Raw genomic sequence first — 22,350 nt, 5'->3', positions numbered from 1 at the left:
CCCTAACCACACCCCTAACTCTGACACACCCCTAACCCTAATCCCAACCGTAAATGTAATCCAAACCCTAGCTTTAACTGTAACCCTAACCCTAGCTTTAACCCTAACCCTAGCCCTAACCCAGCCCTAACACTAACCCTAGCCCTAACTCTAACCCTAACCCTTGCCCTAGCCCTAACTCTAACACTAACTCTAACCCTAGCCCTAACCCTAACCCTAACCCTAGCCCTAACAACACTAACCCTAGCCCTAACTCTAACCCTAACCCTAGCCCCAACCCTAACCCTAGCCCTAACCCTAATGGGAAAATGGAAATAAATATTTTTTTTATTTTTATTTTTTTCCCTAACTAAGGGGGTGGTAAAGGGGGGTTTGATTTACTATTTATAGTGGGTTTTTTATGGATTTTCATGATTGGCAGCCGTCACACACTAAAAGACGCTTTTTATTGCAAAAAATATTTTTTGCGTTACCACATTTTGAGAGCTATAATTTTTCCTTATTTTGGTCCACAGAGTCATGTGAGGTCTTCTTTTTTGCGGGACGAGTTGACGTTTTTATTGGTAACATTTTCGGGCACGTGACTTTTTTGATCGCTTTTTATTCCGCTTTTTGTGAGGCAGAATGACCAAAAACCAGCTATTCATGAATTTCTTTTGGGGGGGCGTTTATACCATTCTGCGTTTGGTAAAATGGATAAAGCAGTTTTATTCTTTGGGTCAGTATGATTACAGCGATACCTCATTTATATTTTTTTTATGTTTTGGCGCTTTTATACGATAAAAACTATTTTATAGAAAAAATAATTATTTTTGCATCGCTTTATTCTGAGGACTATAACTTTTTTATTTTTTCGCTGATGATGCTGTATGGTGGCTCGTTTTTTTGCGGGACAAGATGATGTTTTCAGCAGGTCCATGGTTATTTATATCCGTCTTTTTGATTGCGTGCTATTCCACTTTTTGTTCGGCGGTATAGTAATAAAGCGTTGTTTTTGCCTCGTTTTTTTTTTTACGGTGTTCACTGAAGGGGTTAACTAGTGGGACAGTTTTATAGGTCGGGTCGTTACGGACGCGGCAATACTAAATATGTGTACTTTTATTTTATTTTTTTTATTTAGATAAAGGAATGTATTTATTGGAGCAATTTTATTTTATTATAATTTTTTTAGGATTTTTTTTTTTTTTTTTTTTACTTTGCCCCGGGGGGGGGGGGGGGGGGGGGTTGTTTGGGGGGAGGGACATCACAGTAAAGTGACAGATCACTGATCTGACACTCTGCTGTGCACTGTGTCAGGTCAGCGATCTGTCATGCACAGCAGGGAGGCTTCCCGACACCTGCTCTGAGCAGGCGCTTGGAAGCCACCTCCCTGCAGGACCCGGATGCAGCCCCGCGGCCATTTTGGATCCGGGTCCTGCAGGGAGGAGGAGGTAAGAGATCCTCAGAGCAACGCGATTACATCGCGTTGCTCCGAGGGTCTCAGGGAAGCCCGCAGGGTGCCCCCTCCCTGCGCGATGCTTCCCTATACCGCCAGAACACTGCAATCATGTTTGATCGCAGTGTCGGGGTTAATGTGCCGGGGCGGTCCGTGACTGCTCCTGGCACATAGTGCCGGATGTCAGCTGCGATAGTCAGCTGACACCCGGCCGTAATCGGCCGCGCTCCCCCCGTGAGTGCCGCTGATCGCGCTGGACGTACTATCCCGTCACTGGGAATTAAGTCCCAGGTCACCTTGACGGGATAGTACGTCCAATGGGATTAAGGGGTTAAAGACACCATAACAACAGGGTCTGTACCACAGGACTGGCATATAGCCTTTTTTAGGGAGCAATCGAGGCCGGTCAAAAGGAAGACGAGGCAGGGGGGGCCAATGCTCCAGGGGACACCAGGACTCAAGTGACAACCAGATCACAGGTAGGCAACTCCCTTTAGTCATTAACATCTCCTCAAAAAACTTAGATTCCCAATACCAACTCTCGGTATTACAAAAGGGTCTTTCTTCTGTCCAGCATACAAATTTAATTTTTTTTTAACTTAATCTGGACCTGCAGAGATTTTTTTGTAATCTCAGACTTAAGGTACATTTCCAAGGTGTGCCGGGTACTATAACTCTCCACGACAGTCCAGCCTTATTACAATTCAAGGGACTGGGCCTACGTACACCAAGTTCCTTTATGCCACCTAGAAATAACCCCCCTATCAAAACATTTATTTCCCTGGTTGAAAGGGACATGGAGACATTCAATCCTGAGGTTAATCAAGGAAAATTCCACCATCAAACTAATCTAACACCCATGGAAAAATTAGCACTTGACCAGTTATCATCCGATAAATCCCTCATTATAAAACCAGCAGATAAGGGCGGGGCCATTGTTATTATGGACAAATCAGAATATATGTCTGAAATACAGAGACAACTAAGCGACACTAAGGTTTATGAGGCTATCCCACATAACCCTACCAGCAGTATAGCTAGCAAAATTCTGCCAATTGTAGATCACCATTTCCAAGAAGGCACTATAGACAAGAAGCTGAGGAACTATCTTATCAAAACTGACTCAATAACACCGTTTTTTTATGTACTACCTAAAATACATAAGAGTTTGCACAAACCACCAGGTCGCCCTATAATATCATCTACCGACTCCATCCTTTCACCTCTAGCCATCACGTTGGAAAAAGTCTTGACACACTAACCAAAAATACTAAATCATTCTTGCTCGACACAAATGATTTTTTTAAATTGATTAAAGCCTTGGGTCCGCTACCCACATCTGCCATACTTGCTACTTGGGATGTGAGTAGCCTGTATACATCCATCACACACACCAAGGGGATGGAGGCCACTGACCGACTATTGGCAGAAGCAAATATTGATCCCAAGATCAGACATTTTTTTTCCGATATATTGGGCCTTGTCCTCAGGGAGAACCATTTTATGTTCCAGGACACATTCTACGTCTGACGCCAGGGGACCGCGATGGGCTCCAACGTAGCGCCACCTTATGCAGTGGCCTACATGGTGGCTTCTGAGGAAGATTTTGTATTTAATCATTCGTTGTTCAAGCAGCATTCCAAAACATGGCGAAGATTCATAGATGATATCTTCTGTGTCTGGGATGGGCCAGTTGAAACGCTTCTTCTTTTTGATTCCCATATTAGCAACATTTGGCCTGAATTAAAATTCACTTTACAACATAGCATGGATAACATTAGCTTCCTGGACACGAGGGTACATTAAAATATTGATGGCACACTTTCCATTGATCTCCATACCAAGAACACTGACAGAAATAGTCTTTTACAATACACTAGTTTTCACCCTACGGCCATAAAGAAATCTATCCCAATATCACAATTTCAGAGGGTTAAAAGGATAGTAACTGATGATGACATGAAAAATCAGAGATTAAACCAGATGGAAGAAAAATTCTCCAACAGGGGTTACCCTAAAAAACTTTTAACCCAAGCCAGACAATCTATACCCAAGCCCAAAAATCCTGGGTTACGTATACCCTTTGTGAACACTTATCATCCCTATTCCAGGCGGGTTCAGGCCTCACTCCATAAACACTGGAGTATTTTGAGTAAAAGTTATACTAATGTTCCTGAATTTCAGCAGCCTTTCCTCTCCTGTTACCTTTGCCCCACCAACATTAAGGATAGATTGGTAAGAGCGGACGTAGGATCAAGCACCAGGGTACCTAGGCAGGTATTTTTACGCATGCAAAAACAGGGAACCTTCCCGTGTCTCAATTGTCTTCAATGTAATACCATCCAAAAAGAAGACCATATTTTCCACCCTCACACTGGAAATGGTATCCCCATCAAAGGCTTCTTCACCTGCGAGTCCTCCTATGTGATCTATATGATCAAGTGTCCCTGCGGCTTGCCCTACATAGGGGAAACAACTCAGGCCATACGCGATAGGATATCGCAACATAAATCAAACATACGGTGTAACAAGGACCACCTTCCCCTCCCACATCACTTTTGGAATACGGGACACAGTATTTCCCGGCTGAGATTCCAGGTTTTGGAACATATTGATCAAGGTGGAAGGGGACAAAACAGGGTAAAACTACTGAAAAAGCGTGAAGCATACTGGATCTTCACTTTACAGACCTTGGAACCGAAAGGACTTAATAGGGACTATGATATATCTAGTTTCCTTTAAAATCGTTGTCTTGGACTATATATGGACATTCATTATTGAGCTGTTGATACTACCTATAAGTGGGCAGCACGGTGGCGCAGTGGTTAGCACAGCAGCCTTGCAGCGCTAGAGTCCTGGGTTCAATCCCCACCAAGGACAACATCTGCAAAGAGTTTGTATGTTCTCTCCGTGTTTGCATGGGTTTCCTCCGGGTACTCCGGTTTCCTCCCACATTCCAAAGACATACTGATAGGGAATTTAGATTGTGAGCCTCAACGGGGACAGCGATGATAATGTGTGCAACCTGTAAAGCGCTGCGGAATATGTTAGCACTATATAGAAATAAAAGATTATGTGACAGAGGGCCGTTTTTAATCCATGTTTCTTTTGTTTTTCCCTATAGAATCGTTAATCCTCTTCTCTATTTCTCACTGGGCACCCTGTGCTATCCACGGTACAGTATATATGGTATTGCGTAGTCTGTAGTGCACTCTATGGCTCATAAGATTCATTGTCCCTGTTCTTATCACCAGCCGGTACCCCTGTTTTATAATCATGTCTATCTTTTCAAATACACCAGGGAGATTATATACATTCCACCACATATAGAGACTGAATGTAAAATACAGCTGAGAGAAACATTTACGTTGACATTTGCAACCCATATCCCCCATATATACTTTTCCTTAAGGGCAGGCTGCCACTACTTCCCATGTCCGCACATAGCGCCATCTCAGCAGCACACAATTCCTCATACACGTGACCGCTATGATGCGCGGTACCACGTGAAACACACTCCCAGATGCATAAACCCGGAAGTACACTCCGGGAACACAGCATGTCTTCACTAGCGACATAGAACGCCACCAGCGCTGGAGTTACCTGCACTGGTAAGTGGACCGCTTATGTCCATGTCTGCCCTCCCTGCTTGGGGACATTTCACTCATACATCGTCTGCTTTTTTTACAATATACAGTGTGAGTTACCATTTTCCTAAGCGGCATAGTACACCACAGCCCCAAACCCGTGTATCGGTATCGGTAAGCGGAATAGATACATTCATGTGGTTGCTTCTCCACTATTTTGATTAAATCTCACTGTCATTCTGCCTGTTTAAATATTTCAGCAATAGTTACTGTGATAACTCAAAATATCAGAGGGACCTCCGATCTGATTATACAGGCTAACCCAGCACTCCAGGTGAACATAATAATAGTACCCCAAATTAATTGTTTAGACTTAAAATGACATGGTAACATTCATTAGCCTGCACACACGGTCTCTTCACTATGTATGCTGTATCACCCTTTCCTTTACAGTCATCACTGCATTGTAGCCATACTTTCTCTCCCAACTGCAGGGACTTAATTTGGCACATTTATACACCATAATTGTATTTGTCTCCTTAGGCACGTTAAACTATGCACTACTATATCTAGATTACAAGGAAGAAATCGTCCACAACTTCGAATTTATGTCTACAAGGAAGCCTCACTACTTTCCTTAAGGAGCACGTATATCCTTTTTCTATTATGGCTTCCCTTTCATTATGTTCTGTTTATGGTGACTTCTTGAATCGTATTTTCAGGTTGTATAATGATCAAAGTATTGCTTGCACCTTGGTCATGTGTAGGGTTGAGCGAAATGGATCGGTCAATTTCATAAGTCGCCGACTTTCGGCAAAGTCGGGTTTCATGAAACCCGATCCCAGCGTGGGATCGGCCATGCGGTACGCGATCTTCGCGCCAAAGTCGCGTTTCATATGACGCGTTCAGCGCCATTTCTCAGCCAATGAAGGTGGACGCAGAGTGTGGGCAGCGTGATGACATAGGTCTCAGTCCCCACCATCTTAGAGAAGGGCATTACAATAATTGGCTTGCTTTCTGCGGCGTCACAGGGGTTTTAAAGGGGCGTGCACGCCAACCGCCATCTTACTTCTGTCGATGTGAGCATAGGGAGAGGTTGCTGTAGCTTCGACAGGGATTTTGTTAGGGAGGAAAGCTTAACCCCCAAACCACTTGTGCTGTAGCGATTTCCACTGTTCAACACCACCTTTTCTTTGCAGGGACAGTGGAGGCTAGATTTCTGTGCATCAGCTCTGTAGCTTATAAGGCTCCCTGATAGCTGCATTGCTGTTTGTACGCCACTGTGCAAACCAACTGCTTTCCTATGGCAGTCCTTTTTATTGCTGCCATACTTGTCCTTTGATCAATGTAGGGAGATTGAAATTCTACTACAGCCCTTGTATTTTTTTATATATCTGCCAACCACTTTCTGCCACTCAAACTGTGTAGTGTAATACAGTGGGCCTGATTTTTTCCTGCATTCTCCCACACATAAAAAGGGAGATTTACATTGCCACTGAGTGCATCTGCATCAGTCCTGATTGTGGCATATCTGTCATCCACTTTCTGCCACTCAAACTGTGTAGTGTAATACAGTGGGCCTGATTTTTTCCTGCATTCTCCCACACATAAAAAATGGAGATTTATATTGCCGCTGAGTGCATCGACTCATGGTGCGGAGGTGCCACTCTGCATCCCAGAGCTTCCAGCTAGCAAGACAAAATCATGATAACCAGCTGGACAAGGAAACAATTAACAAATAATAACTATCAGGAACTTAGCTTCTGCTGGAGAAGACAGGTCACCAGAAAGATCCAAGAGCGAACTGAACCAATGCAGGAACATTGACAGCTGGCATGGAGTAACGATCTGAGTGGAGTTAAATAGAGCAGCCAACCAAAGGATAAACCACGTCACCTGTGTAAGGAACCTCAGAAGCAGCAGCTTCACTCACAGCCACCAGAGGGAGCCCATAGACAGAACTCGCCGAAGTACCATTCACGACCACAGGAGGGAGTTCGACAACAGAATTCACAACAAGCGACCAAGGTTATTAGAGGACTAGGGGGTCTGCAATACCAAGATAGGTTATTACACTTGGGGCTATTTAGTTTGGAAAAACGAAGGCTAAGGGGTGATCTTATTTTAATGTATAAATATATGAGGGGACAGTACAAAGACCTTTCTGATGATCTTTTTAATCATAGACCTGAGACGGGACAAGGGGGCATCCTCTATGTCTGGAGGAAAGAAGGTTTAATGATAATAATAGATGCGGATTATTTACTGTAAGAGCAGTGAGACTATGGAACTCTCTGCCGTATGATGTTGTAATGAGTGATTCATTACTAAAATTTAAGAGGGGACTGGATGCCTTTCTTGAAAAGTATAATGTTACAGGATATATACACTAGATTCCTTGATAGGGCGTTGATCCAGAGAATTAGTCTGATTGCCGTATGTGGAGTCAGGAAGGAATTTTTTTCCCCAATGTGGAGCTTACTCTTTGCCACATGGGTTTTTTTTTGCCTTCCTCTGGATCAACATGTTAGGGCATGTTAGGTTAGGCTATGGGTTGAACTAGACTTAAAGTCTTCCTTCAACCTTAATAACTATGTTACTATAAGGCATCCTATAGCTGAAGTGCGTAGGATGGTTGCTCCTCTAGTTTAGTCCTGTGGCTGCAACATGCTGCATTGTATTTTAATATGTATAAAATAAGTTGAAAGTATTACTTATCTTCTGCTGCCCATAGTCGCTGGATTTATACCACTTTTTTTTCTGGATCGTATATGATGATAAGGCGCATAAACAATGATGGGGGACATATACAATGATGGGGGACATATACAATGATGGAGGACATATACCAGGATGGGGGGACATATACAATGATGGGGGACTTATACCCCCGCTCAATGTCGGTGTCCCTCTTCACCCAACTGCACTCTTGCCCAAAATGTAGACACCAATACAAAATATAAAGAAATGGGGAAAAATTACAGTCTATGTAGTTCAAAATCCTCAGTTAGTCTAATAGGCATACCTGGGTGTGCAGCCTGGTTTAAATTGGTATTTCCCGGATGTGAATGTTAGGTGTCGAGTTCCCGCCACTGCACAGGGGGAATCTTGAACCATGTCCACTGCGGTCTCCCATTCTCCTCCAGCCGCAGTGGAACCTGCTCTGCAGAGACGTCGGTCCCAGCATCTGGCTCAAACTGATAATGTGCGCTTGGTTACTGCTGCCTTTCCAGACTCAGCCTTTGTACCCAGCACTGTTCAGCAGCGAACAGACGTTCCAGGGACTAAGTCCTGCTTTTTCTCCTACTGAGCAAGCCCACGGGTCGACCTCTCATTGAAGGTCGGGGGTCACATGCTCAGGTCCTGTAGCAGCTCCTATGGGACCACTAGGAAGGTCCTGGAGAGCTACAGCTATAAAATGTTCGCATGGCCGCTCAGCCATGTGCTAGTATAAAACCTAAATTGTGTGTGTTTGCTTGTATGATTGTATTTGGTGAACGCTCCTTCATGATCCTCTTCCCTCCGGTTGTTGCTTGGGCATTAGGGTGAGTGGAGCTAAGATACAGCGCCAGTCAGTGGCTAAGCCTCCGCCACACACTAGGCCAGTGTCAGTAGCGGCGTATGCAAGCGCGACGCTGCACGCACTCCGTGCGCTATTGCTTTCCATTAGCGGTTCGCAGTCGCGTTCGCATTAATAATCTTAGCACAATACCTGTGTCAGAGTAGGGTGGGAATTCCTGCTTGAACCCAGCATCTGTCTCTGGGCGTCCTCAGGCGCGGGCTCAAAAGCCACTGAGTGATAGAGTGGGTTCAACCACCAGTGTAGTGGGGGTTAGCGCTAGGGATCCCACTACATCCTACTCTGCTGAACTCTGTGTCAGCTAACAGGGTACAGCATTCTATTGTGCTCTGCAGTTCTGTGAAGTAATTGAGCTTGCGTCTGTTCACACCGGGTGACGTTAACCCGTGTGTACTTTGGTGTAATACCGCCATATAGTGCCGCCATTACCGAGCAGCAGGTGACATCTCTGCACAGTGGACCCCGGGCTGCGAACGCACCTTATTCCTTACTTATTATTATTTGGTGTGTTCCGCTAGCCCTAACAGTTAATGTGCGCCATATACAAAATGGAAATGGTCAAGGGCACAGAAATCTCACATGCAGGAATAGTCCCTACAAGCGGTGAGGGAAAGGAGCCCTGTTTCTGGAGAACCCACAGAGTATTCATGCTGGTTCTCATACTTCAAAACACCATTGAGTGTATTAGTATTAAACATGGGGACAAATTACACATATACAAGGATGGGGGCATATACACCAGGATGAAGTACATATACACCAAGGTGAAGGGCATATACAAGGATTGGGGGCATATACAAGGAAGGGGAATATACAAGGATGGGGGGGCATATACCAGGATGAAGAGCATATGCCAGGATGGGGGCATTACAAGGATGGAGCCATTACAAAGATGGGGGCACATACACCAGGATGAAGGGCATATACACCAGGATGAAGGTCGTATACACCAAGATGATGGGCATATACAAGGATGGAGGAGCATATATTAGGCTTGGGGGCATATACAAGGATGGGGGAACATATACTAGGATGAAGGGCACATACCATGATAGGGGCATAAAGCAGGATGGGGGTAAATACAAGGATGGAAGCATATGCAAGGATGGGGACATACAGTGGGGCAAAAAAGTATTTAGTCAGTCAGCAATAGTGCAAGTTCCACCACTTAAAAAGATGAGAGGCGTCTGTAATTTACATCATAGGTAGACCTCAACTATGGGAGACAAACTGAGAAAAAAAAATCCAGAAAATCACATTGTCTGTTTTTTAACATTTTATTTGCATATTATGGTGGAAAATAAGTATTTCGTCAGAAACAAACAATCAAGATTTCTGGCTCTCACAGACCTGTAACTTCTTCTTTAAGAGTCTCCTCTTTCCTCCACTCATTACCTGTAGTAATGGCACCTGTTTAAACTTGTTATCAGTATAAAAAGACACCTGTGCACACCCTCAAACAGTCTGACTCCAAACTCCACTATGGTGAAGACCAAAGAGCTGTCAAAGGACACCAGAAACAAAATTGTAGCCCTGCACCAGGCTGGGAAGACTGAATCTGCAATAGCCAACCAGCTTGGAGTGAAGAAATCAACAGTGGGAGCAATAATTAGAAAATGGAAGACATACAAGACCACTGATAATCTCCCTCGATCTGGGGCTCCACGCAAAATCCCACCCCGTGGGGTCAGAATGATCACAAGAACGGTGAGCAAAAATCCCAGAATCACGCGGGGGGACCTAGTGAATGAACTGCAGAGAGCTGGGACCAATGTAACAAGGCCTACCATAAGTAACACACTACGCCACCATGGACTCAGATCCTGCAGTGCCAGACGTGTCCCACTGCTTAAGCCAGTACATGTCCGGGCCCGTCTGAAGTTTGCTAGAGAGCATTTGGATGATCCAGAGGAGTTTTGGGAGAATGTCCTATGGTCTGATGAAACCAAACTGGAACTGTTTGGTAGAAACACAACTTGTCGTGTTTGGAGGAAAAAGAATACTGAGTTGCATCCATCAAGCACCATACCTACTGTAAAGCATGGTGGTGGAAACATCATGCTTTGGGGCTGTTTCTCTGCAAAGGGGCCAGGACGACTGATCCGGGTACATGAAAGAATGAATGGGGCCATGTATCGTGAGATTTTGAGTGCAAAACTCCTTCCATCAGCAAGGGCATTGAAGATGAAATGTGGCTGGGTCTTTCAACATGACAATGATCCAAAGCACACCACCAGGGCAACGAAGGAGTGGCTTCGTAAGAAGCATTTCAAGGTCCTGGAGTGGCCTAGCCAGTCTCCAGATCTCAACCCTATAGAAAACCTTTGGAGGGAGTTGAAAGTCCGTGTTGCCAAGCGAAAAGCCAAAAACATCACTGCTCTAGAGGAGATCTGCATGGAGGAATGGGCCAACATACCAACAACAGTGTGTGGCAACCTTGTGAAGACTTACAGAAAACGTTTGACCTCTGTCATTGCCAACAAAGGATATATTACAAAGTATTGAGATGAAATTTTGTTTCTGACCAAATACTTATTTTCCACCATAATATGCAAATAAAATGTTAAAAAAACAGACAATGTGATTTTCTGGATTTTTTTTTCTCAGTTTGTCTCCCATAGTTGAGGTCTACCTATGATGTAAATTACAGACGCCTCTCATCTTTTTAAGTGATGGAACTTTCACTATTGCTGACTGACTAAATACTTTTTTGCCCCACTGTATATACCAGGATGAAGGGCATATACAAGGATGGGGAGCATATATCAGGATTGGGGGTATATACAAGAATGTGGGGAGCAAATGGTAATCCAAATGGAGGTCCCACGATGATCCATATCTTCTTCATCCAGTGTATGGAACTCAGTTCAGAGAACGAAGCTCCATAGATTGGAGTAGCATCCACTGCTGTGTCTCATGCTGTACGCCTAGAGACCCGGCCGCTGTGAACTGAGATGATGTCAGTATGGTTACCTCAGTTCACAGGCACCGGTTCTCACGAGGGCAGTGTAAGAGCTTAAATGATAGATGCTTCTCTATTACTAACCCATGGGCTTGATGTCAGCGGAGATTACACAGCTAACATCAACCCCACAATCCCATTATCTCAATCACCGATGTACCAGGGAAATCAGGAAGAGCTGAGGCTAAGTACCAGAATTGGTGCTTGTAATGGATGCGCCATTACTGGGACAGTTGAGGGCTGGTCATATTAGGCTGGGAAGGGCCAAACTCCATGGCCCTTCCCAGCCTATTAATATTAGCCCCCAACTGTCTGCTTTGTCTTAGATAGTTATTAAAAATGGGGACCCCACATCAATTATTTACGGTCTCCCCATTTTTAGTAACCAGCAAAGGCAAGGGAGACAGCTGTGGACTGATTTACAGCTCTGGCAAAAATTAAGAGACCACTGCAAAATTTTCAGTTTCTCTGATTTTTCTCTTTATAGGTATATTTTTGAGTAAAATGTAAATTGTTCTTTCAATCTATAAACTTCTGACAAGTCTCCAAATTTCCAAGCAATACATTTTTTTATTTTTTTTCTGAAAAGGAGAAATGGTCAAAATAAAAAAAAACAGTGCTTTCAGACCTCAAATAGTGCAAAGAAAACAAGTTCATAATCATTTAGAAACAGCAATACTAATGTTTTATCTCAGGAATAGTTCAGAAATCAATATTTTGTGGAATAACCATGATTTTTAATCACAGCTTTCATGTGTCTTGGCATGCTTTCCACCAGTCTTTCACACTGCTCCTGGTGCAGTTCTTCTTTGTTTGATGGCTTGTGACTATCCATCTTCCTCTTGATTACATTCCAGAGGTTTTCAGTGGGGTTCAGGTCTGGAGATTGGGCTGCCCATGACAGGGTTTTGATGTGGTGGTCTATTAATTTTTGCCAGAGCTGTATATAGGCTCAAATGGTTCAGCATAATAAGACCAGCTCACAGCTGTTTGCAATCCCTCGGGTGGTAATACAAATAGGGGGGCCAGAAGTGCTCACAGCATTAAAGTTTGTTAATTGGCTGCGCTGCAGCCTTTCAACAAGCTTTATTAGACTGCTGAACCCGAAAAGTACTACAAATATACAGTAAAAAATCAGTACAAACTCTGAACTTTACAGCTTGGGTTCACTCATCCCTAGATATCAACACTAGTAGAAAGCTGGTCAGAAGAATGTTGTGCAATCTGTGTTTAGATGCATTCATGCTGCTGTCTCCCTGTGGTATTGGACACTGCATTCAAAGTAATAGTGTATGATCTAAAACTGTCGTCAAGTGGAGCATCTGTGTGAGGACCTAGTAAGCCTGTGAAGATCTCAGGCAAGCATACATCAGTTGAGTTGGCTTGATCAAAATAAGTCAAGGCCTACTTTGAGCAGTAGATCCACTATTTTACTACAGATTTAGACAAAGTAAGATGAAGTCTTTGTCTTGAAGACACACATTTGAGAAGCTGAGACATCAGGCAGCATTCATAGTCATAGTAGTGGGTCAGGGTTGGTGGAGTTCTTGCAATACAGAAAACAGACATAAAGGTCAGGGCAGGTTGCAGAAAAGGAAATGCAGTCAAGAAATAACCATGTTGCAACCCATAGAAATAGTAACTAGGCAAACCTTTACACGTAAGAGGAAGTTTAATAACCTTATTGCTGAGATAATGAGTCTAGGGCAGTGTTTCCCAAACTCCAGTCCTCCCGGACCCCAACAGATCATGTTTCAGGATTTCCTTAGTATTGCACAAGTGATGGAAGTATCAGAAGTTCTCTCACTTGTGCAGCACTATGGAAATCCTGAAAACATGAGGTCCGTGAGGACTGGAGTTTTGGGAAATACTGGTCTAGGGGTTCAGCATGGAGGAGGCAACCACCAGCAGTCAGTAGTGATGGCTGCAGCAGCAAGTGGTTGTGACAATACTTTAGCCATTGACGTATGTTTGCACTTGTGTTTGACTCCCTTAGTCATACTGTAATTGCAAAAGGATCTTTAAATGGATATTCCTAAGTTGTCTCTTGAAAAGTTCAGAACAATGCATTCTCCATAGTTTCCATACTTCCTTGTTTCTAGCAGGGCGGACTCTCCTCTTTGAGAGACGGTTTTGGTGAATAGTTCAACTGTAGTATTAGTAGAACTGTACAACTTAGCACAAGTTCTACTGTAACCACTCAGCCATCAGTGGTTTGTTCTGAAATGTACACTTTTGTCACTACATTTACAGATAGAGATAACAGGGCATTTGGACAAGCAAAGGGCTCCGACAGACGGGAGCCATGATTAGCAGACTTGCTGTGAAAGTTGAAGGCTTGTGATTTATAACGGCATTTTTTCAAGAGAAGGAAGGGAGCAGGAAGAAGGTGAACAGAAACACCTATATAGAAATCAATGGACTTGAAAGAGTTGATGTTAAGCTTTAACTCGTCACCTCGAATGTAACTAGTGCACGCTCAACGCCAGAGCCTAGAGACCAAGCTCCATGGAAACGAGCTATACAGTATAAAAGATAAAAGCTGTCATTGCAGGAGAATGACAGCAGATAGGAAAAGCAAGTTAATGGCAAACTTACTTATTTTCATGCTGTTTAACTAATTAAAACAACATAAAAACTCAAGAATCCCACATTAAACTCTGCTTGAAGCCTGCTATAAAACAGGTTATGCAATATTCAGGCCTATAAAACACTGTATGAAGTGTGTGAATTCTTTTCTATAAAAATTACAGAAGTGCACTCAAATATCAACTTTTTATATTTAAAGGGTGTTCTTCAGTCTAAAACTACAAGGCTACACTCACTCTATGTACATACAGACTTGCAAATCCTCATATCACACGCACCTTGTGCTGTCAGGATTCTCTAGTGTTAGTTATGCATACTCCTGGCCACAATCCGACTAGACAGTTTCAGCCCTCGCTCAATAAACTTGCATTGTGGCCGGGAGCGTGCATATCGCATACTTGCGGTCACATGGCAGTCATTCCTCTGCGACGTAAGGATTCACAAGTTGGCAGTGACATAGAGTGAAAACCCCTTTAAAGTTTAATATTGGCTCATGTGGAACATATTTTCCTTCTAAGCACAAGTGAGTAAATGGATTCTCCCTGGTGAAATCCCACTGCCACAGTGATTTCAATCCTTGGACCATGGATCAAATTATCTGACTGAGTGTTCTATCACATTTAACATGATCAACTCCAGGAAAGGCTGTAAAAAAAATGGAAACATTTTCATTTTGAATTGGTCAAGATAGGAATTTGAAAAAGATCAAACAATTTCTGGTATTAGATAAACAAAAATGATCATTTTCCAATGCTCCTGACAAACATGAACATGAATATGAACTGGAAACATGATAGTGTGAACAAGTCCATTTTATTATGCTCATAGAAGGATTGTAATTAGGAAGACACAGTTAAAGCACCATTAGTATAATTACATTTTTCTGCTTCCCTCTACATTACCTTACTCAAGGTGCTTGTTTGCCTTTACTACATTGCGAAAAAAAATTAATTAGTGGCAGAAGTGACTTATCCAAAAAGTTAGATTTTGAGCAGAAATGTTACAATATTGGATTCTATTCAGATAGAATTAAGTTAGGGTATGATGTTATTGTTAGCAGCTTAAACATTAGTAGGTTGTACAGATTGACATGTCACTCTAGTTAGCGCACCGCCTGTCCTCTCTCACTCACTTTTGATACAGGACTTCTTTCTTTAGCTGTAACCCACTACATGACAACAAGAACAGGTGCACTGCTTAGGATGGTGCCGTTGCCCCAACCTCCATAACCGTCCACCAACCCCACCTTTCTTGCCTTTCGAAGCGACCACATGCTCAGTCTAAATGGAGCAACCATTCAAAAAATGACTTGCTGAGGTGTCAGTGGATCAAGTGGAGTTGCTCGCTACCAACAGGTGCTCCTTGCCTGCAGTGCATAAAAGTGATGGGAGCCCGGGGGATGGTGCTGCTGATGAGGACAGAGTCAAAGCCTAAAGGCGTATACTGCAGGACCATGAAGTGTGTGAGTGGTGGCATTGGGCAACCTGTGGACTGTAGCAGTGGGTTACTGTCTGATGCTGAAGATCTTGATAGTGTAAGCGACAGCTCAGAAAAGTCTCTTGGTGGAGGAGATGACGGCGGCTACAGTAGCCCATCCGGGGACAATAGGGGCAAAAGGAAAAGGAAGAGTAAATTGTCTGGAGTCAGCAAACAAAGACAAGCTGCCAATGCACGAGAAAGAGACAGAACACACAGTGTGAATACAGCCTTCACTGCTCTAAGGACTCTTATCCCCACAGAGCCTGCAGACCGCAAGCTGTCCAAAATAGAAACCCTGAGGCTGGCTTCTAGTTACATTTCTCATCTAGCCAACATCTTGCTACTGGGAGAGGACTGCATGGATGGACAGCCATGTCTTCAGTACAGGGCTTCAGTGACCACTACTGCCCCCAAACCCATCTGCACTTTTTGCCTTAGCAATCAGAGAAAAATAGTAAGTACCGTAATAGTCTGATAACCTTTACACATGAAGCATAGTCATAATCATTATAGTCAGTATATATCTTTAACTATATAATTTCCATGTACCTTATTAGACATAGATGTCCTGGGACATAGCCTTTTGCAATGAAACAACATTTTGTCAGGGGCCCTATTAATTTTGAAGTGTGTAAAGTGTCTAACTGTGCATGTCTACATGTGCTCTATAAATAGTCACTACAATCATTACAGCATAGTAATACACAAATGTATTTTGTATTACTGTTGGTAAAAAAAAATAGTTGGTTCAGAGAAAAATGATTTTCTAAAGCTGCCTTTATATTATAGGGCTCTCCCTTTTTTTTTTGTAAAAAATATATACTGTTTGCCAATAATGTTGCCGTGGAATCCAATGGCGCTTTATAAAATGAGTAAAATAAATAAAAATAAATGAAATAAATATATGAAAATAAATTTTCATTTTATAAAGAAAAAAAATGAGTTGTTTTCTTTTCCCCTGCCAAATAAGCTAACTTAAGACATTAACATACCTAGAAATTATAACATTTCAGTCCAGTTTAACTATTAGGTCCCATTATTTATAGATCATTATCAGCAGCGTGTATTTGCGGTTATGTCCACAGTCTGCAAACTGTGACCTTATGAAACGTCTTCTAATCTAGTCTCTGTGTTTTCTTCACAGCACAGGGACGGGGAGAAGCACTTGTCTATTTAAGGTGTATGTGGACATTTACTCTGAGCAGCTTGCACAATACTTGCACTGAATATAGACCTGTTCTAAATATACCCACTTGATACTCTATGTTTACATGGAATTTTTGTAAAGCAGCTTACGTCATTTTTATGTGTAAACAAAAGGAGAAACCATCATGAAATGCACTTTATTTTACACCGAATCAACTTGATCTAAGACCATTTTCAGCGGAAATCTAACTCAGGATGGAAAGTTGCACCTGGTGTTGTTACTATTTTAGACCAAGAAATGTTAAACCTAAGTACGATACCGGTGGTGGTTAAACCAACGACACATGATGTAACATGATCCTGGACACGCAATGCTTTCATCAGAGTGTGTTGTCATAACACATCTTCACCTGTGCTTCTAATAATCAAGCCCCCTTAATAGGTGCAGCCCCTTTAAGAATACATTTGGAATTAAATAAAAACTGGGACATAAAGTACGTTATAAAATGTTCTTTAGGGGATAATATTATGAGTGTATGAAATGATATATTCCTGAAAAAAATGTAAAATATTTATCTGCATACAATTTGCACTAAATATGATTTAATATCATTACTTTTTACTTGGCACCCTATTTAAATAGAACAGGTAATAGAAATAAAATTATTAACATGATGTAATTATATATATATATATATATAAAAAAAAAATCTTAATTATTCGAATCTTGAAAATAATTTAGAAATTGCTTCATTTCCTGTCACATAATGAAATCAACTCTAGTACCATGTAGTTGAGAGACTACTGTGGGCTGCAAATGACTAGAAATGTAATATATGTTAGCTCCAGTGACATTTAATGTACTGGAGGATGTGATATATCGGCCAAATGTATGCTTTAAGGGTATGCTCACACTGATTTACTTCATGCATATTTAAAGGGAATCCGTCAGCAGGTTTTGGATATATACTCTGAAGACAACATGAGGTAGGTAGTGATGAGCGAGTGTACTCGTTGCTCGGGTGACCTCCGAGTATTTGTTATTGTACGGAGATTTAGTTTTCATCACGGCAGCTGAATGATTTACAGCTACTAGCCAGGCTGAGTACATGTGGGGGTTGCCTGGTTGCTAGGTAATCCCCACATGTAATCAATCTGGCTAATAGCTGTAAATCATTCTGCTGAGGCGATGAAAACTTAATCTCCGAGCAGTCATAAATACTCGGAGACCACCCGAGCGTGCTCTGGAAAACCCGAGCAACGAGTACACTCGCTCATCACTAGAGGTAGGGGATAAAACACAGATTTCAGCAATGTCTTTCTTATCAAGTGCTATGGTTTTATTTGCTTGCGTTGATTGTTTTAGCACCAGGAGATTATCATTGCTGGATTAGGGCGTGGTGAGCATGCTAGTCCGACACACACTCTCCTGTGATAAGCAGCTCACTGTTTATGGACTTTGTACATACAGAGCCTGGTGTGGATGAGGGCAGCTTTCTCAGATCTGCTTTATTCTAAATCTAAAAACTCTGTGTCAGAATGGATGCACCCAGTAAAGTAAGTGATACATCGTTAGATTCAGATTCTATTTGCCTATATCATCCTGCTCTCAGATGATGTAGCAAAAACATGCTGACAGATTCCCTTTAAGCTTTGCACCAAAAACTGGGTGAAACAAAAAAGGGAACATGACATGCAAGTCTCAATGCAAGGAGCTCAAGAAGCCTTTTTCAAATTGCAAAGTATTCAAAATCTGCCATTTTGGTCATATAAAATGACTCTTCGCAAACATTATATTGGCAATACAAAAAGTGCCATTTTGGTGAAATAACATGTCCTTTCTCAAACATCAGATTGCAGAAGCTAATTAGAATTGAAAACAATAGCACAGTGGGTGGCAGTATGACCGTTCTAGTAAAGGTATCATTACACTAAACGATTTACCAACGATCATGACCAGCGATATGACCTGGCCGTGATCGTTGGTAAGTCGGTGTGGTCGCTGGAGAGTTGTCACACAGACAGCTCTCCAGCGACCAACGATGCCGAAGTCCCCGGGTAACCAGGGTAAACATCGGGTTACTAAGCGCAGGGCCGCGCTTAGTAACCCTATGTTTACCCTGGTTACCATTGTAAATGTAAAAAAAAAAAACACTACATACTCACATTCACGTCCCCCGTCGTCAGCTTCCCTGCACTGTGTAAGCGCTGGCCGTAAAGCAGAGCGGTGACGTCACCGCTGTGCTTTGCTTTACGGCCGGCCGGCGCTGACACAGTGCACAGACACCGGAATGTAAGTATTTAGTGTTTTTTTTTTTTACATTTACAATGGTAACCAGGGTAAACATTGGGTTACTAAGCGCGGCCCTGCGCTTAGTAACTCGATATTTACCCTGGTTACCAGTGAACACATCGCTGGATCAGCGTCACACACGCCGATCCAGCGATGACAGCGGGTGATCAGCGACCAAATAAAGGTCCTGATCATTCGCAGCAACCAACGATCACCCAGCAGGGGCCTGATCGTTGGTCGCTGTCACGCATAATGATTTCGTTAACGATATCGTTGCTACGTCACAAAAAGCAACGATATCGTTAACAAAATCGTTATGTGTGACGGTATCTTAAGAGCCACCTTTCAACAGAACAGTCACACCTCCACTCACTGCGCCGCTTATCTTTTACATTCTGATTAGCTCCTCCAAACCAATGTTTGAAAAAGGTCATGTTATATGTCCAAATTGGCACAATTGGATTGCCTAACAATAAACTGTATATCTACACTTTGCAGTTAAAAAAAAAAGATTACAAGGTGTCAGTAGTCAGCTCCCTGTAATCTTCTAAAAGGACAACCCCTTTAATAGAGGTAATAGAAAGTTTCTGATACTAAACATTCTAAAATCTACTTTATTCATACAAACATTGCAAACTATGTGCTCACAATGTATTATCAATCATTTGTTGTTAAATGTAAGGTAATAATTAGGCTTGTCAATTGCATTTCTAATAAGCAGAAGGTAATACAATGGACAGTCATATAGTTAGTCAGCACTTAGATTCAATTATTACATATTTGATAAATGGAATTGTGGGGCATATCATTGCAGTAATAAGAACATCACAGGTAGAGTTAATAATTATGACACTTTAAAGCGGAGCTGTCACTAAGAATTACTACAGAAGCGTTTCCCTTTTAGTTTTAGTTATATTTTTTCTTTTATTTTTTCTTTTCTGTCTAAATGTAGTACATTTACTTAAAATCTGTACCTATAATAGTTCACTTATATGAAAAAGTACAATTGTTTACTACATAGTGACAAAAGATATTAAGACAAGCCTTGATCAATCACTTTAGTGAAACATGTTGCATTACTGAAGACATAATGACAGGCCCACTTTAATGGACTTTACAAGAAATGTCTAAATACCTCAAAATGTGCATGATTGTATAAATTACTGAATGTACTGTATTTATGGAAATTTTGTATATTTGGTTGTTTATTAGCTGTACACAAGATGACACTGATCTATATCATGCATGAATACTATCTTCTGTACTGTAAATACTTGATGTGAAGAAGGTTCCGACAATTGCCTCATAAAGCTCCTCTGCTATTTCTGAGATTATGTTTAATGAATAGTGTGGCTATAATAGGTTATGTGTCACTTTAGTTTACATTCAGTCAGACAGATGAACACGGTGCCAGTACTCCTACTGTTTACATGCTAGATAGCTTCCATGGCGCATGAAAAACGACACTACTTAGAGGGCTTGTCCAATAACTATAATGCTCTTCATGAATATCTATCTAATTTGTTTTATTATAAAATTCCCTAAAATTCTCCCTATACAGATTTTCCCTATGTATGGTTTTTTTTTTTAATTCCTGCGACGCTTTAAGAGGAATCTCAAATAGGACATTGTAGAAGGATGCAGTCACTTCTCTGAAGGTTCTATCATCCTTTCTGACATAGGACATCATCAAAGGGCAGCACTGCGGTCAATTACCACCGCTTCTGTCACCGTTGCCCCTTCATAAGGTCCTGTTTCAGTAGCTGTGATAGAGAAGTGACTTCCGTGGCCTCTGTCACGCCTTTTCGGTCTCTGCTGATCACATCCTCAGTCGCCACCACAGTGCCTGCTTCTGACACTACCGCCTCCTTCCCTGAAATGAAACTTTCTCAAAGAGCGGTGATAGAAGCAGGGTGAATGATAGCCTCACCACAGCTGGCCCTGAAACAAATCATCATCAAGGGGCCGATTGGTGTCACTCACCCTTCATCGATCACTGCCCCCTGATAACAATTTGTTTGAAGGTGCTGATAGAAGCTGTGGAGTGGTGCTGCCGACACTCATCCTACTTCTATCTCTGCACCCTGATGATGCCTCGTTTCAGTGAAGGACATGGCGGTGTCAGAAGCAGAGACTGTGGTGGTGGCCACTGAAGAAGCGGGCATCGTGGACAGAAGTGCGGTCATTTCTTCATCACTGCTACCAGGATGTTATCAGAGGACAGTGATGAAAGAAGTGTCAAAAGCTGTTGTAAGTGACTACCGTGTGGCACTCTGATGACATTTTGTTCCAAAGGGGGATAGAAGTGACTGGAGAGCCACCCTCTTGTGGCAATCTGTTGGAGACTCACCTCAAACGAAAGGGAAAAAAAGCACATATAGGGATTAGCAAGATAGGAAGAACATTAATGCTAATTACAAAAATGGCTGGGGTTTAAAGATAGGTATTTATAAAATATCAGATACCCCATTAATGAAATGTAAAGGGGGTTGTCTAATCAGCATGTTGTCACTACAGTGATTAGGTGATAATTAAAGGTCCCACTGTTAGCACCCCAGGCAAATGGCTGACTTGCTGGGGGAAGCCACTGCCAGACAGGCAATTTTCCTATAAAGATTGCAGCACAAATGTAGTATTACATGGCCATCCATATAATACAAGGACAGCTCAGTGCAGAAACACCTTTCTGTTTTAGCTCCTCATAGAGAGGATTATTTAAAGGGCTAATTTCCAGTTGTCTCTTGAGCAACACACAGCTTTCCAGTCTCATTCACTTCCTGATTTCTAGCAGGGCAGGAACTTCTTCTTGTGTGACAGTTCTGGTGAGTAGCATATCTGTATTATTGGTACACATATAAAACTCATCAAACGTTCTGCTCTAACACATTCAGTTACCAGTGATATGTTCTAGTGTCTACATGGTTATCACTGTATTTGCATGTAAAGATAACTGTGACTTTGAACAAGCACACAGCTTTGGTCAGTGAGAGTTGTGAGGCTGGGTGACAGGGATTGTGATTCTGCAGGGTTGATAAGAACAGCTCATATATAAATCAATGGGCTGGAATAGGATGGGATATTAGGAGTTAACTTCTATCCCAGAATGTAACAACAGAACACTCTTGGGCAGGGTCTCAGCAGGCACTAGTGGTCAAGCTACATGGAAACAAGCTGTACACTATGAAAGATAAAAGTTTCAATTGCAGGAGAATTACAGCTGAGAGAAAAAGCAAGTTAATTACAAAGTTGCAAATCAATTTATTACTTGAGAATACCCCT

The 22,350-nt window shown here is 42.2% G+C and overlaps 1 protein-coding gene across 1 annotated transcript; it reads left to right on the top strand.

Annotated features, from left to right (window-relative positions):
- The first annotated feature begins 2,980 nt into the window (after positions 1 to 2,980).
- LOC138671667 (uncharacterized) lies at positions 2,981 to 17,389 on the top strand. The gene is made up of 3 exons (XM_069759837.1): positions 2,981 to 3,232; positions 15,418 to 16,086; positions 16,777 to 17,389. Exons 1-3 carry the CDS (start codon positions 2,981 to 2,983, stop codon positions 16,807 to 16,809), a joined length of 954 nt encoding a protein of 317 aa, XP_069615938.1. The 3' UTR covers positions 16,810 to 17,389.
- The last annotated feature ends 4,961 nt before the right edge of the window (positions 17,390 to 22,350 follow it).

Source organism: Ranitomeya imitator, chromosome 3 (assembly GCF_032444005.1).
Source record: "Ranitomeya imitator isolate aRanImi1 chromosome 3, aRanImi1.pri, whole genome shotgun sequence".
Lineage (NCBI taxonomy): Eukaryota > Metazoa > Chordata > Amphibia > Anura > Dendrobatidae > Ranitomeya > Ranitomeya imitator.
Note: the sequence above shows the minus strand (reverse complement) of the source record. Positions and strands in the feature narration are given on the sequence as shown.